This window comes from Adiantum capillus-veneris, chromosome 10, assembly GCF_014529385.1.
Source record: "Adiantum capillus-veneris isolate H3 chromosome 10, ASM1452938v2, whole genome shotgun sequence".
Lineage (NCBI taxonomy): Eukaryota > Viridiplantae > Streptophyta > Polypodiopsida > Polypodiales > Pteridaceae > Adiantum > Adiantum capillus-veneris.
The window spans coordinates 119,200,122-119,217,113 of NC_140940.1; the positions used below are offsets into that span (position 1 = coordinate 119,200,122).

The 16,992-nt window shown below is 41.0% G+C and overlaps 1 protein-coding gene across 1 annotated transcript; it reads right to left on the reverse strand.

Annotated features, from left to right (window-relative positions):
- Positions 1-10,483: 10,483 nt before the first annotated feature.
- LOC147449536 (aspartic proteinase oryzasin-1-like) lies at positions 10,484-15,017 on the reverse strand. Its single transcript, XM_086521968.1, has 13 exons — positions 14,480-15,017; positions 13,592-13,652; positions 13,417-13,511; positions 13,210-13,322; positions 12,960-13,128; positions 12,837-12,876; positions 12,694-12,758; positions 12,498-12,611; positions 12,331-12,392; positions 12,100-12,244; positions 11,895-12,014; positions 10,814-10,896; positions 10,484-10,732 (listed from the first exon to the last, which is right to left on the reverse strand). Exons 1-13 carry the CDS (start codon positions 14,807-14,809, stop codon positions 10,648-10,650), a joined length of 1,482 nt encoding a protein of 493 aa, XP_086378094.1. The 5' UTR covers positions 14,810-15,017; the 3' UTR covers positions 10,484-10,647.
- Positions 15,018-16,992: the final 1,975 nt, after the last annotated feature.

Below are 16,992 nucleotides of genomic sequence, written 5' to 3' on the forward strand. Positions count from 1 at the left end.
AAGGGCCTTAACATTCCAAGAAAATGGTTGGGTCTTACTCAAGTTCCCCAAGGCTTGATTGAGGCAAACGACGGGCAAAAATCCTCCAGGCCATAAAAAATATTATGCTAAACTAGCAAAAAGATACTATGATCCCTTTCAAATCTTGAAGCCAATTAATGACATGGCTTATCGACTCAAGTTGCCCAACCATTGTCCCATACACAATGCTTTTCATGTGAGCATACCCAAGCCTTACAAAGGAGAGCCACCAACAAACCCAATTATTGAAGACCACCCAAAATTCAAAGATCAAGAAGAGGTGCTAGAACCTGAATCTACCCTTCGACATGAGGACAAGGTACTACGACATGGTAAGATTATCCTTTTGAAGATGCTAGATGGATGCAAGGAATACAGCTTAAGGATAATATGAACCTTGTCAATGCTTATAATGTTACATTAGACTAAGCAAATGTAAATGTTTCTATAAATGATCAATGTTTTTATCTTATAAGACTAATTCTCTTTTTATTGTGCACAAATTTAAGTAGTATGCATGCATAATGTCATGTTTGTGGTGAGGAGGTCTCTCAAACACCAAGTAGAATTGTTACTCTACTTTAGAACTATGATATGGACCAGCAGGCATGCTTGCGGATTAGTCATCCATTCTAGAATAATGTCATAGGGTACAAAGGGATCCTCTACCCGCTATGAAAAATGGACTAATGATCGAGACTGTATCTTCCCTACCTCATAGTCGAGGATGATTATGGTTTCAAGGGAGAGGTAATGTCATAAAATCTAATATGTAGCTTTACCAAATGATTTTCTCGTGTTAAACTGATCATTCAATATGGGAAGATAAAAGGGAAAAACGAGCTAGAATATAGATATGTGTTTTTAGACCAAGCTCAATACGGGGCCAAAAGGAGATGGTTTCATCTCAGTCAGGGCTCACAAGGAGATGGTCTACTGAAGAACATTGTGTGTATAATGGAGCTTAAAAGACCTTAGGGTTACCTTAATTAAATACCTATAAAGGTTAGTGTTAAAAGTCCTTAGACCTAGTACCTTAGGCAAGCTAGGGTTGTAATAAGGTGCCCGAGGTGCTTGTCGTGCTTGCTGACTAAGGTGCTTGAGGTGCTTAAGGTACTTGGGGGCTAAGGTGCTTGAGGCACTTGAAATCAAAGCAAGTCCTACAAAGGAGGGGGAGATCCATGAGAGTAGGGGATGGGGTTGAGTGATCACTCCCTCATCCAAAGGGCACCCCTTGCTCAAAGAGGCAAAAGGGACACATGTCAAGCCCCTAGCTAGGTTGCCCTCATTGTGTGCCTAAAGCCTATTGGTTGACCCTTGGAGAGGTCCAAAAATTTAGCTAATTAAATATATGGTTTATGCATTATTCAAGCCCTCTCTCTCAAAGGGGAAAGGAGGACACTTGTCCAAAGGCTACCTCTACTGCTTGAATTGACCTAGGCTTGTGATTGGCTAGGCTTGAAGGAGCCAATGAGCATAAGGCATGAGCTACAAGAGGGGGTCGGCCCAAGCATGTAGGGGGCTAGCTTGCAACATATACACTCTCCCACACACTCACACACACTCTCATTGTGGAAGTGCTAAGTGCAAGAACTTTATCTCCTTCTCCAAGCTTGTTGGGAAGTTAAGAGCCTACACCAACACTCTTGGCTATGGAATGCAAATCCAACCAAGAGCCATGTTTCAATGCTTAAGCTTGACATCTTCTTCATCATCATTCATATGATATTATGATATGCTAAGCAACAAGAGTGATGATCAGTGAGGAACTATTTCTTTCTCGTAAGAATGCTTCTTCTTCCTTCCGCTTTCCTACCCTCATTCCCTGCTAGCTCTCTCCACCTTTGAAGGTGTTTGAGGTCTTGGGACTGAGGCCGGGGATCAATGCCACCATGAATTTAGCACATTGGGCTTCAACAAGCATGCACTGCAAGGTCAACGATCCCAAGTTGTCTTGGTCCTTGGGTCTAGCAAGACACTCCCTTTTAGCCCACTACCAAGGCATTGTATCTTTGGTGTTGTTTTCCGTAGGAGTTTTTTCATGGGTTTCAAGGATTCCTTATAATTGCATTTTGCTATCTTGAGGAGGGGTGCGACAAAGGATAGATAGTGGATCACAAACAATTTGATCACCTTCGCCCTGTTGTGGAATGAAAGGAGTGTGTATTTTCATCTTTGCATTTTGCTCCAAACTTTGTCCATGGCCAACTGGGACCTTTGTTTGTGAGATGTTCCCACCCCTAGTGGGGCTTTTCAAAAGACCCTCCCTTTTGAGAAAATCTCTCGTGACCAGTCAAAGGGTCAAACAAGTCGTATTTTACAAAGAAACCAGTCTTGATTTCTCCACATTGCACTTAAATTCAGAGGCTATGGCAAACATCTGAACAATCTTCAGAGCCTTCCTCATCATCTCAAGGTTGGATTTCAAGAACACCAGTGAGTCATTGGCAAAAATATTGGCCAAGAGTTGTTTATTACCTGGCATAGCCAACCCTTGAATTTCCCCTTTTGTAGCACTAGTCTCTAGCATGGTGATGACAAGGGAATGGGAACCGATTGCAAACAACAGTGGAGCAAGTGGGCACCCTTTCTTTATTGATCTTTTCACTTTGAAGAAACCCACAATTTTGTTATTAAATAAAATTTGTGAGTGACAGCCTGCTTCAAGGGTGTGAATTATCTGACACAGCCGAGGGAAAATACCCAATGCTTTCATGATGTCTTCAATGTATGACCAAACAATGCAGTTATACCCTTTGTCTAAGTCCAATTGTAAGAGGATACATTCTTGGTCAGTGAAGTTTGCATACTCGCGATGTTGACCATTGCTACCATAATATTCTCATAGATAGAACTTCCTTTGATAAATTAGTGGTGGTGGTGTTGACGGGAGCAAAGCGAACCCCGACGGCCTCTAAAACACCGGGGACCGAATGGCGCGCCTCGAGCCTGTCATGGTAAAGCAAACAGGGGGCACCACCTAGCTTCAGCGGCTAGGACGCAAACAACACACCACCATAACAAAGTTTTCATCCAAGAGAGATGGATGCTTGGGAGTAATGATGAAAAGGAAAGGGAATGAGATCAAGTGAGAGAGAGAGAGAGAGAGAGTGAGGGAGGGGGTATAGCGGCTTAGTACTTAGGCATCACAAAAGGATGGGGAATCCGCACACCCTTCACACATACACAAGCTCACTCCAAAACACAAGACTAGGTGGCGATTCCGCACACCTCACATGGGCAAAACATTGCAAGAAAACATACTCACAAAACCTCAAGCTTTATTTAGAGAATTAGGCGATGAAATGGGGAGCATAGGGTAGGGGAATGAGAAGGGAGAGAGTGGTAGAGCACATGGCGGATAGGTGGGAGTTGATGGCGAAGACTCGCACGAGGATTATGGCCATCATCCTTCATTTAGTTGCCCTTCATCTTCCATAGCCAAGGGTGTAGAGGTCATGCTCAAGACAAGCATGGTGATTGCAGTGATGGTGATGGTGTGGGTGTGTGTGTGTGCACTAGGCACACACAGTGCATAGTGTGTTCTTTGGTGATGTTGTGTGTGTGTTTAGTGTGATGGTGACCCCTCTTTATATAGGGGAGGAAGGGGGAGGAATTCTAGAATTTAGAAATGAAGAAATCATTATCTACATAGGCCATGTGACTGTGGGCCCCACTTGTCTGGCTGTGTGTATATGTGCCAGAACAGCAGTCTCATGAGAGAGAGACTAAGAGAGAGAGATGGGTTGATGAAAAAAAATGAGAGGTGACATGGAGAATAAAGTAATTACAAGAGGGGAGAGAGGGGAGTGTGTTCAGAGGTGAATCTGTGTGCAGATGTGTGTGAACACAAGAAAAATCCGGTAACCACCGGGTGGGGATGGGTCTGCGGGCACCTTTTTCAGTGAAACTGAGTGTGTGTGAGTGTGGGGGAGGTTATTTAGCTACAAGACAAGAGACATGGCGCCCTTTAGAGAGAGAGGAGGGTATTTGGGTCATGGGACATGATAGGAGAGAGAAAGAGGGGGTGGGGTATACTATTTTGGAAGATAGGGTAAGTTGCATGTGAGTTGGTGCATTATTGGTGAATTATAATGCATTATTGGTGAGAGGTGGGGTAGCTTGAGGGGAGAGAGAAAGGAGAAAGGATAAAAGGGGAAGAGAGAGGGGGTTGACCTTTTGAGTGGAGGAGAGGAAAAGGGACACACGGCGGGGCAACAGTGAAGAAAAAGGAGGCAAGGTGGGGATGGGCTGCCCCGCAGGCATGAGGTGGCCTATTTTACCTTTCTTATATATTTACATAATCATACTTTATTTTTTCTTACTTTTTCCAATGCTTTTTATCACTCCCTCCCTAAGAGGGGGTTTTCATGGGGTGGGGACGAGAGAAGAGGGGTATGGGAGCTTGGCTTGTGAAAAGCCCCCATCAGTGTTTTTTTTTAGCTTGCAGATAGCAGGTTCACTGCAAATAGCAGGTTCACAAGTTTACAGCTTTTTTGGAGAGGTACAGGTCCATAGTGCCACTCATTCAGGACTGAGCAAGTTTGCCAAGCTCTTTAGCAATGCATGTATGCCATTTGTGGATCTATTTATTGAGACATTGAGTGTCTGTTTTCATGCAATTTTGGTAAGATTTTTTGAGTTTTTACTCAGTTTTCAGGGCAAACTCTGTCGGTTTTATCCAAGATTCTTGCCATGTTTTTACGCATATGTGTAGTATACTCTCTGATGGTTTAGTGGTTGAGTGTGTCTCCCACTTTAATAGGTTTTGTCAGCCTTGTACACACTCTCGTAGGAGTGAGAGTTGTATATGCTCGTGTGGCTACAGAGAAATAGTCACAGACTTTACAGGTTCTATATGTTTTTTTTTTTTGCAGATCTTTGTAGGCCTACTTGGGATGCATTTTGAGCACTATTTGCTCACTACTTGTGCATATGGTTATGCGCTTTACTCTCGGTTGAGTTGTTTGTCCCAAACTTGGCTTACTTGGTTTAGTGATGTTGTTTATGCCTGCAGATTGTGGACATTTGTAGAGCTCTTTAATGCATATATGAGCATTTGTTTTGATGCGATTGGTCATGGCTTTTATAGTGGTCGAGTTTATCTGTCACTCTGTTTCCATTTTGGCATGGTTTATGGTAAAGATTGTACTTGAGTTTTTTGCTCAATTTACAGGGGAGACTCTATGAGATTTCTCCCAAGATTTCTCACCATACTTTGGTTTCTTGGCATCCAATTAGCAGACATGTGTGACAATTCAAAGTCTACAGTGATGACTTGTGAGAGACGACGGTCTCCTAGTTACCGGTATATGCATTGTTAGCATTATGGTCACACAGGGCACATTAGGTGTCGTTGTTTCAAACATATGAGACTGCAGCGAAATGTATGTGAGATGCAGATGAGCTTTTGACACATGCTAGAGCGGTGGCTTCATATCCTAGTGACGGTGATGTGAAGCTAGGATAGCCACGTTTGCACAAATTTTGTTGGTGTTTGGATGTCATGTACAACCTACTAGTGTCGAATCCCGATCTAGCAGTTGTAGTGGAAGCATTTACAGTAGGGATTGTCAATCGTACAGTGACTGAAACTAGCAAGATGCATAGTGGAGTTTTGTAGACCATACACATGCAAGCTCTAACATGGATATGCGCGCTTGGTTGTCTTATAGTTTAGCTTAAGTAATTGAGCATTAGCTTAGCCATACCATCGGGGTCTTGCAACACCTTCCCTTCATCGTCCATAAGTATATCAATGGTTCCTTGATGGATTTTAATTTTGAGTGCTCTGAAAAAATGAACTTGATTGCCGGTCTCAAGTTGAATGTATACTCTCTTGATAATAATCTTGTCTTCCTTACCTCTTCCAAGTATTGTTCCTCCAAGAGTTGCTTTTGCTTCAAACCACCTCCAGTGTTCTACTTTGGAGGCCATCCTTGCACTTCTTTTTTTGGCTTAGCATCTCTACTTATTCCTTAGCTTGCTTATTGGTTTCCTCGCAAGCCTTCTTTACTCTTGGACCTGCTCTTTTAATCGTTGTTTGTATGCTACGAGCAAAGACATCCCAAGCTATAGGGTTCTTCAATTCAATGTCATTACCAAGCTTTTCTTCGCTCCCGAATAGGTTTTAGGATTAAAGAAGTGGAAACCTTCACTTCTTTTGAGAGTTGGGATGCTTCTACAATTAAGAATTAAATCAAGAGTCTACCAAAGGATTCATTTTCTAGTCTTTTGATAAGAGTGAAATTGAAAAATAGATTGGGCTTGTAATATTGGTTACATTTCTCCGTCCAATGACCAAATATGTATGCGCCTATGATTTTTGGGGCACCCATTTAGAGGAATCTTGGTTGATCCGTTCAAGTTTTTTATTTTTCTTTCATTTCTTGCCTTTTGACCCTCTTTTGTTTATCGTAAACATAATCTTCACATAACTCTAAGTCCGCTTCTTTCAAACCACCTAGTACAAGCTTCTTTGATTGAAGGATTTGCATTTCTTTGGCACTCATATGCCCAAGCCGGTACTGTCACATTACAATGTCGACTTTTGTAGCTGTTGTTGAAGATTGCATGTTGATAGTACACACGTAAAGTGACCAATCTTTTCTCCTTTGGCAACCACCAAAGATCCCTTTGAGATCTTCCACCGTTTGTAAATGCAATGTTGTGACCTTCATTGTTGACCCATGGGTCAACAGTATGGCATAAGTCAATTTTCATACCAAATTCTTATTTTTTGAGAGTTATGAAATGATACGAATTATGGTTATGGGCCTCAAAGAGGGAAAGCAAAAGAAAAAGATGCTTTCATGTTGAAGGCCTTTTGTAAAATTTACAAAATCATCATAACTGCCCTTCTTCCCCGTGAGATGGTACAATACACTCCTCTTTGATGTAAAGCTTCTCTCTTTAGCATTGAGGGAATAAAAAAATTGGCCACTTGCAAGGCAAGGAATTTACACAATAAAAAATGCTTAGATGGATCAAAGGAAACGTATGGTTGGATTTTTTATATGATCAACCTTCCAATTTAGCATGGTGTGACTCATGATTGGACCTCTACATAAAAAAGGACATGCAAACACTGTAGACACCTATCGGACTATAATGGTTGGATTTCTTATGGCAGAGCTATTTAAAATTATAATTCAAGAAAATTTGAGTGCATGGGATGAAGAACGTGGTAAATGTGCTCATCATTACTAAGTTATGTAATTTTTTGTTTAAATTTATAAAACCACAGTTTTTTCGAATAATAGATCAATAATGAAAGCAATGGACTATGGTGTTCCAAAAGAATTTTGAAGTGGGCATAAATTTTCAAATGATTACTTGAGGACTTTGGTTGTGGATTCTTTGTGCATGTGCCAAAAGAGCTTAGAAAGAAGCTTGAACCAAAGTCTCAAAATTCCACCTCCCTTGGCTATGAAGAAGATGGTGAGAAGGATATTGTTTGTGGAATCCTTCATCTTGTAAGATTATTCATAACAATGATGTTATTTTCAATGAGAAGAACATTTACAAAAGGCTTCTATAGAGGTTAAAATGAGGAAGGTTACCTTTCATAATGTTTTACTACTAGCTTTTCAATAAAGAGAACAGGTTGTCCATGCACCTGAGGGTGAAAGAAGTGTACAAAGTGATGGTCCTAGTAGCTTTGATCGTGTACAAAGAAGTGGCAATTCATCATGGAGTGTTGAAACGCCATGGCAACAGCCAGTTCCTCATGCAAGTTCTTCATGAGAAAACCTATTGCATTGAGAAGAACGGCTCGAACTTCTAGGTCACTTGAATGGTTGTGTCGAGCCTAGCCCAAATTATTACTAGATTATGTTGACAGATTATGGAAAGCATGCTATGATGAGGCTATGTTACGAGAGAATAAGCTTGTGGGAGAGTGCCATAAAATTTGAAATTTTTGCATAAGAATCAGACATGTGACTTAATATGTCTGCCAAAAGGAAAAGAATGCTTTGCTATGTAAATGAGTCTACAAGTTAAAGATGATACCCAATAAAGCAAAGCTTAAGTATCTTATCACAAAATAAGAAGGTTGGCTTGTTGCAATGATATCTCTCTCTCTCTCTCTCTCTCTCTCTCTCTCTCTCACTCATGCATGATTCCAATAAATTTCCTTTGTTAACCTCCATCCCTATGTCCACCCAAGTTAATTGAGAGTTATTCCTGAGTAAGACTTTATACAAGTTATAGTTGCATTGTGGATCCACTCCCAAGTATCCATCTCCCAAAAGCATACATCTATAGTTAATCTCTATAAGTCAAGCAAAACTCAATTTAAGATCAATTTCTCGGAAGGTTGGACAGCAAACCTTGCCCTAATACCCCTATTTCAAACATAGTTTTTGATCAAAGAATAGTAAGTAAAACTCTCATTGTCCCCACCCCTTACCTGTGGGTTCATTGTATTTTCTTTGCAGTTCTCTCTTCAATTCAATTCCACTTCTCCAAAAAAAAAAAAAAAACTCCCATTGTCCACTCATCAAAGTCATGTGTCTTTAATGCGATATCGAAATAGGGTTCCTGCAAAAGTCATCATTCTAGAAGCATGACATTCCGAGCGTCAATGGATGCATAATGCAATCCCAATCATTTTTATGATTTAACAGCCAAAGTGGTCTCTGTTGGAAAAACACATCAGCCTACTAGTATAAAATCTTAAAGCTCCTACACTCACTCATTCTTATAGTCTGAAAACCAGAGTCCTCTGTCCACTAGGAAAGACCATAAAACCCAATTAATGTTATTACATACAGGAAATAAACCACAGCAAAAACAACTCAAGTCAAATCTATAAGCCATATGGAAAGAAAGTGCACAAAAGATGCGCATGTTTTGGATTTACAAAGCCATAATCTAGTGCAAGTAAACAAGCCATAATCTAAGGCGCTAGGTATATGCGTGGTCTCACGACACTACATTAACATTATCATCATCAGCATGATGCCCAACGGATAGCTTCAAACAGCTTTAGTATCGAAGATCTCATCACCCTACAAATCCACCTTACCATTAGGATACCCCTAGAATTTATATGATCTTTTGGCTAATTGGGGTTTGTGAAGTTGTTCATGCTGGAAGAGTGTACATGTTCTTGAGCCCCATTTCAACACAGAAAGTGAGGAATTGATATTCGTGAAAAAAATGACAACCCTCTCATTCTCACTACAGGTCAATCTATTCAAGTCGACATTTTAGAGACGGACAAGCCAATCTGTTCATGTCTACATTTTAACACACGAGTTTTTTAAGTTCCCTACCAACGCATGTTATATAGGGGGGTTCTAGACGGTGGAGCCCCACGTTTTGGTGGACCCAAAAAAATTCACCCTCCTTTTCCTTCCCAGATTCAATTCTCACATCAGGATACACCTGCAACGTCATGGTTTCATACAAGGGACGGTTTACATCAGTCACCAAAACACTGCAAAAGGATTATTAATCTACAAAAAATGATACAATAGCTAATGCTTGCAAATGCGCTACATGCCCAAATCTTCATTCAATTGAATGAGAAGCACCACAAGTGATGGGAATGAGCCTAAAACCCAAACGAGCAAATTCACTCTTGAACATAATGACATTGAACAGAATGCCATTCCCATGAAATGAATCAGCTTGTGCAACTCCAACTGAATTCCAAGAGGTCTGACTATTTCTTTACTTGCAAGATGACAAGCCATTACCAACTAGTCATGGCTTGTCCGATGCCTACTGGGATTGCCTGATGGATGAGTAAAGCAGCCCGTTTGGAGTGCGCAAGCAGACAGCTCACTTGTCTAAAATGTCTAACAAGTGGATTGGGCTTTGGAAATCACGCTCCTATTGAAAAAACCAACTTGAAAGCTCTGCGATGTAAGCAGTTAGTTTCACCAGAAAAACCTCCTATTAAAAGGCATTGCCTCCACAGGTTCCTATCTAAAACCCCTCTTTGAAACTCTGCAAAGTACACAGCTTTGGGCATTTCCATATTCGTTTTGCTGCAGAAACTTCCTTTCTAAAGCAGATACACATTAAAGGTGTGCTTAAACTGGAGCCTTTACACTAAACAGGATCCCAAAATCAAACAGCTGATAGAAGTCTTGTAACAAAATCTTCCATCAAAAGTCGACACATTTAGGTGGCCCAAACTAGATTTCAAAATATCTACTTTTAGGAATGCTAACTGGACTAGCACACCATATTTTTAACACAAACGTATGTGCTCAAATCCATCCGTGTAGGCTCCTGTTTCTCCCTGCCCCTACCACCTTGGAATTGATTCACACCATCCTGATGAGCTGCCAGACACAATTGAAAAGTATGTCCTGCTAAGTCAAAGCTATCGGCACAAGCTAAAAACCATGCACCACCCAATAGCTGAAAACTGTACTTAAGAACGCTACACACATGAGCTTAGCTCAAGCTGCTCTTTCCACACATGAATCCACAAGTACACATGTATCCAAAGATAATGACAACTAGCTATTTCAAATTGACCATAGAATGTTTGGTCACTATTGACAAAGTATGTCGTCGTTGGATCTAAATATATACAAATTGTTGAGTAATAGCCCCAAATAGTGTTTGAAAAGAATATACAGAGCTTCCTCTCACAGAAATCAATTAGGCTGCCTTGGCGAAACCAACACGTTCTCTGCCGTAATCAAAAGCTGTGTGATATACACCCATGAAAACATCTCCCAAAATCCTGCCAAATAACAATCATCCTCTTTTAGTTGCTGATCGTATGAAAGCAACTATTTTGCCGACATTGGAGTTCAACCCTTACCACAATGGTCCTGAAGGTACGTCGAGTCCCATGAAGCCACTCACACATTGAGCCTCCTTACCATCTCCCACTTTCAAAATGTACTGTTCATTTCAAGAGAAAGAAGGGATGAAACATGAGAACAGCCACCAGCTTATGCAAGAATTTGTTCCTAATTACGAAATAACATATAATTTGTCATTCCCCGTTCCTTGCATAATTAGTTAGGTCCTATGCAACATGAGGCACAACAAAGTAGGCATTTGAAATCTAAGCATAGGATAAGAGAATGTAAAAATGGCTTTGTAATCGATATTAGGGAAAATTACCAAAATACCCATGAAATTTGTGGAGTCCCCTCGAATTTCAAAAATTCCCAATATACCGCTCATATTTTACCAGAAGTTCCCAAAATGCCCTTCGATTTCTCTAAAATTCCCAAAGCACCCCTCAGAGGGAGGTTCACAAACATATCTAACGACAAATTTTTTTGCAACTCTTTATAGGAAGATTGGTTCTCCCTCAATAGAAGATGATAGAACTAGGATTTTGCACGGTATCGTAGGCTCTTAAGATTAATCGTTAAGTCATTTTTAGACACAGATGCCGCTATTTGTGAGCTCATTGGTGAATAGTTTTCTCTAAGACACTTAAAGATGGAACTTTATTGTCATAAAGATTGGAGTGTGCAAAAATTGGAGCAAATCCATCCCAAATGATGCAAGGGTATACTAGGAAATTTTGAAATTTGAGGGGTATTTTGGGAATTTTTACAAACTACAGAGGTATTTTGGTATATTTTCCCTTGATATTATTTGGCTAATGACAATGAAAACCATTCCTACCATTGCATGTAATAAAGTGAGTACACAAATAAGTAAAGTCCATTTGCAAACAATGAGAAAGAAATACCAACAAACAAACCAAACATGCACAATTAATCAATTACAAACAACTAAGTCCACATTTACTGATGAAAGAGACTGCATCGCAGTGCATGCCAGGCTTTGACAGAATACAAATACCCGCCGAAATGTCACTACATGCACGCAGATGCCAGTATGACTTTCCAAAAAACTAGAAAACAAGCCAATTAACGCACCTGCTCAGGTGTAAGACTGAAGTGTTTGCCTCCAATGGTGAAGGTGACATCAGGCATAGACAACAACGTGTCACAGTCTACCACTGACTCTCCGTTGGGATTCGGCAAGTGTTCGCACATCTGCAATGCAAACAATTCAAACCATGATAAGGTTTGCTTACCCTTGCAAAGAAACAAATTACCACCATTTATCCTTCTTCCTCACATTGTTGAGATAGTCCTTGACCAACTCTGTAGACTGGTTGTTCAAAATTTGGTTCTGTGCCCATACTACTGCCATCTCACACATTGAGCAGCCAGCATCACCGACACCATGAGAATTGCGCTCAAGAACACTTGCAATCTTTGCTCTGTTTACACAAGAGAAGAATTTTAGGTGCAATCTGTGTGTCAACAACCCTTGAGATCACTGCACAGAACAAGTCCATATACTCACTCTTCACTCCCAGCTCTGTGGGTGCACATGCCAATTTGAGAACATATTTTGTAGGGGCTCATCTGCAAGCACCATTAAAATTTGTCAGAAACTTAATGTTGACAGCTATAAACTGATTGTGAGATTAAAACATCAAAAAAGAATTTTCAAGAGCAAAATGATAGCACCTGCTTCATTAACATATCAATCATGGCATCCCCATACTGGCTCACAACAGCTTTGCATTGTTGGTTCATCACTCCTGTTGCTCCAATAGCCTGATTAATAGCTGTGACAATCCCCTAATATGCACATTCCGCCAATCAGTAGCGTGTATTGGTGGTTAACACTAAAGAAAGATCGCCGCAAGAGGGAACTACTTACGGTAGGTCCAGCCATCAAAGAAGTTCCTGAATCAGCAATTGCAGCACAGCCCTTGGCACAAAAACCTGCAAAAGTCGAAGATAAATTCCATTCATGACGCAGAAAATACGCCGTACACTTGAAAGGAAGCCATGTTAACATACCTGTCGATTGACCATCAATCAGAAAATCGCCCATATCAAACTGAAATTCATAAGATATGTCTTACAACATGCAATCACCTCCTAAAACTCCAGACCTCAAAATTAAAAACGACTTGTCTTTACCTGCCAATATCCTTTCCTTGTAACAGGTACATAGGTATGTGTTCCAATGTAGTGCCTGGGATCCATTCCCCCAAAAACGAGCTCTCCACCATTCTCATCTTGGGCATTCCTGTTGAGCCAAAACGAAAAGACTGGCTCTGAAACGAGCCCTTGATCCATCATGTTATACCTGCATAAACAACCACCATAAGTCTAATGGTTCAAGCACAAGCCACTATAAATTAGACCACTCATAAGCTGATATCATTACCAAACAGGAGTTGCATCAGCCACTGAGATCTCTTTGAATCCAAGCCCAAGGATGCCATCAAACTTAGCAAGAAGAAATGTTACACCTGGCTCCTTCACAGCTTCCATGAAAGGCTGTAAATTAAAATCCTCCGTGTTAGACCAACTGCACAAAAAGAACATAAATATTTAAAAACCCATGTTGTATAGACCTAGTTCAAGGGCTTGCCTGTTCAGTAACCTCCATATCCCCCACTGTCACTTTATCCTGTGAAAGTACCCCATAGACAGCACCGGTACCATACTGTATGTTGCACTCCTTGCCTGTGCACAAAGAAAAACCAGTTTCTCCAAAAGGTTCCACCAATTATACAAGACGTAATAAATCATACGACTATCCTTACCATCCTCCTTGTATGTGGATGATTTACCAGGCTTGAACTTGGGATGAAGAAAACAAGAAACCTAAGTTCCAACAACAAACAAGAGTTCATTCCTGTAACCAATCCAATGGACCTCTTCACCAATCAAGAATACTACATAAATAAATAGGTCTCTATACTACAAATTATAATGATGTCAATTCCTCTGACGTTGTTAGATAGGAATCAAGAACGCTACATAAAAAAACACTCCACTACCAACTCATATGACAAATTGTTGGACCAATTCTTATACCCTTGCTTGGTAGGCCTCTAATGTTAGTTATAAGCGGCTCCTACCACACCTCTGTTGTCTATAGAAGTTTCTACGAGTCATTTGCGGCATTTAATCCTGGGACTTGTGCAGATAACATAAAGTAGTGACATTCCCTCCAGTTGTTGCTGTGTTAGAATCGTGTGCCTCTGAGGCTACACGGAATCAGGCTTAAATCTCTGATAAGTTGGAACTCAAAAGGGCAACTTGAACAAATTAATTATTCCTTGTACATGATAGGTTTGCTTCATGAGTAGAGAATAATCACAGCCAGAATTTCAAGACTTCAACGAAAGTTATGCACATAAAAAGCATGGTACAATTAGTAAACCCAAAAAAACAGCAAACCCCAAACCAGAATTTAAGAGCAGAAACAGGAATTGACAGCCCGAACAAGCATTTATCGAGAAAACTCAAACTTTCACATTTCTCCCACCACCATAAATATTTTGCAGCCTTTCTGAGCATGCAACGCGAGACAAACTGCGTTGCATGTGCACCAGCGACCGGCTTCTCGCTTCTCTTACAATTGAATCACTACAGCCTTTAAATCACAGAATTTGACTGAAAATGCAAGCAAGAGAAGATGATAGTACCGAAAGGCGGCACTTGGAAGAGGGAACCCACAGATTAGAGCTGCCGGTGTCAAATACAACTGTAAACTTCTGAGGAGGAGTTCCTATCCCGATCTCACCATAGTACTGAGCATCCAGATAATTCTTGAGCTCCACCCCTTGCCCTCCGTAGAGATGATGACCAGGGTGTGCACCTTGAAGGCGGACGCGATCCTTTAGCCGGAGCTTCGCCGCCTTCAAAGTATCCTCATCTACGGGCTTCTTCTTCAGGCCGACGCGACGCAACTCAGAAGAGAGGACAACGCTGAAGAGGGCCAGAAGGACAACAAGGGAAAGGAGATGCTTCGCCATTCCTGCTGCAGATGTCAGCAGATCGAAAGGCTCGGACCAGATAATTAACGGGCGGGCGATCTCTAAATCTGATGAAAATGGGATGCAATCAAAGCACGGTTCTTGCCAGAGCAAGGAGGTTGAATATGTATGTATGTACACAGTACAGGGTCGATCTGATTCGCTCCCGATACCTGCAGGCTGCTGCTTCTTTAAGCACAATTTAATCTTCACACACGTCCGGTGCCACGTAGCGGGTCCCTTCACACATGACCTTAGAAGCAACGCTAGGACCCGAAGTAAAGCATTTCTTGTTAGTTATGAGTCACTCATCATTCTGTTGCATAAGGTCGTCCTCACGATTAAGTAAACTAGTGTTGTTAATTAGGCTACTCTTCCAAGCCTCAGCAAGAGAGCACGGGGTAGTGAATGAAGACAGCGGTGATCTATGGCCGAAAACTCTCATGCAAAAACGAGGACACCAGAACCATCAGATCAAGCGTGGACCCCCTTGTCCAAGGTTACTGGTTTACTTTTACACGGGCAAGTTTAATTTATGATGTCTTATTCTGCCTTACGCGTCAAGAAAACCCCCTCCAAAAGATGGGGGCCGGGAGTCAAACCAAGAGGGCTACATACGATTTACTTCTTTTCACTATCAATTCTCCTTGAGATTTCCATCTAGGGTTCTCCACCCCCTTGATCCCAAGATTGGAAGCTCATTAAAGACCCATGATCTTACATCTTAGGCTAGGTTGCTTCTTGGCTCACATTGTGTTACCATAAACACACACACACTTTCTCACACATAACCATAACAACGACAACATTGACAACAAAGCCAATTAAAAGAAGGGTCATGACATGCATGGAGAGAGAGAGAGAGAGAGAGAGAGAGAGAGAAACTAACGACAACATCCACTCCATCCTACATGCAATAAAAGACAATTCACTTCTTGCTTACTTAAACCTTCATGTGTACATTATGATCAACAAGATCAAAAAGTTGTCTCGTTGTGCATTCCATCTACTCTATCAAGAATATTGCACTCCCTTCTTGCATGTGTCAAGGCTTAAGAGACACAACATTACGCTAAGATTATGATCCATTGGTCAGCTTATAGCTTTTGTGTCTATCCTATCATCGAAGCATTTCAAAAATTTACAAGCTCAGAGAAGATCTCCCATAAGCTGCTTTGCACATTTTCTAACTCCTCTTTCATAGACCACACATATCCTAATCAAACTCAACTTGCAGTCTAGGGTTCTTTGCTAAAATAGGCAACACTTGGCTTATAGGGGCACCTAGCACTGTGCAATACAATACCATTCCCCATGAACCCACTCAAAAATGCCATCAAACATTGCTTGCCTTTTCCAACGGCTCCAATCATGGCACATACTTTCAAGATGCACAGATAGGTCCCCAAATTTGACAAATGCACCATCCAAAAAGTGCCAATGCTATTGTTGCATCTATGAGAGGATTGTTGGTGTATGCTAATATAATGTGTATAAAGTATAGGCACGCATAGAGTTTGTGATGGGCATGTGAAGAATGGTATTTTGTGTTAGTGATGGGCCTAGAATGGTAACCATGTGAGGAAAATGGAAGTGGCAAAAGATGTTGCCCAAACTAGCAAGAATATAGGCATCTTTAACCTGTAGAGTGAGCAACAATTGCTCTCAAGTATCTATTATTGGATGTTGTTAGTTAGCCATGTAAATTTGTCCATAAACTGTGGTGGTGTCCATCAAGACATGCAAGTGCTTCCATGTGATCTTCAACTTTCCTATTGGGAAACTCGAAGCTAGATTTAGGAATCAAAAAAGAGGCAACGCTTCAAAATGAGTAAGATTTTTGCTTTCCAATTCTTGAGAGGAGGTTGTTTCTTTTTTGCCATACTCACAATTGTGAGTTGAGAGGAGGTTGTTTCTTACTTTATTCCAGCACTCACTTAAGAAGCCTTGTTATCCCCTACTTGGTGTTTCGAAGAGAGCTTAATATATTGAGCCTTGATCAATGGGGCTATAATAAGAAAAAACATAAGGAATTCTAGACAATTGGAGTAGGATAGCAAGAATATGCCATAATGCTTCCCACACTTTACTCAACGGTCCATGGGCGACTAAATGTCCACTCTTTCTCTTTCTCTCCTTGTTACACAATATTATTATGTACCGTTAGTGAAGAAGAAAGGCTT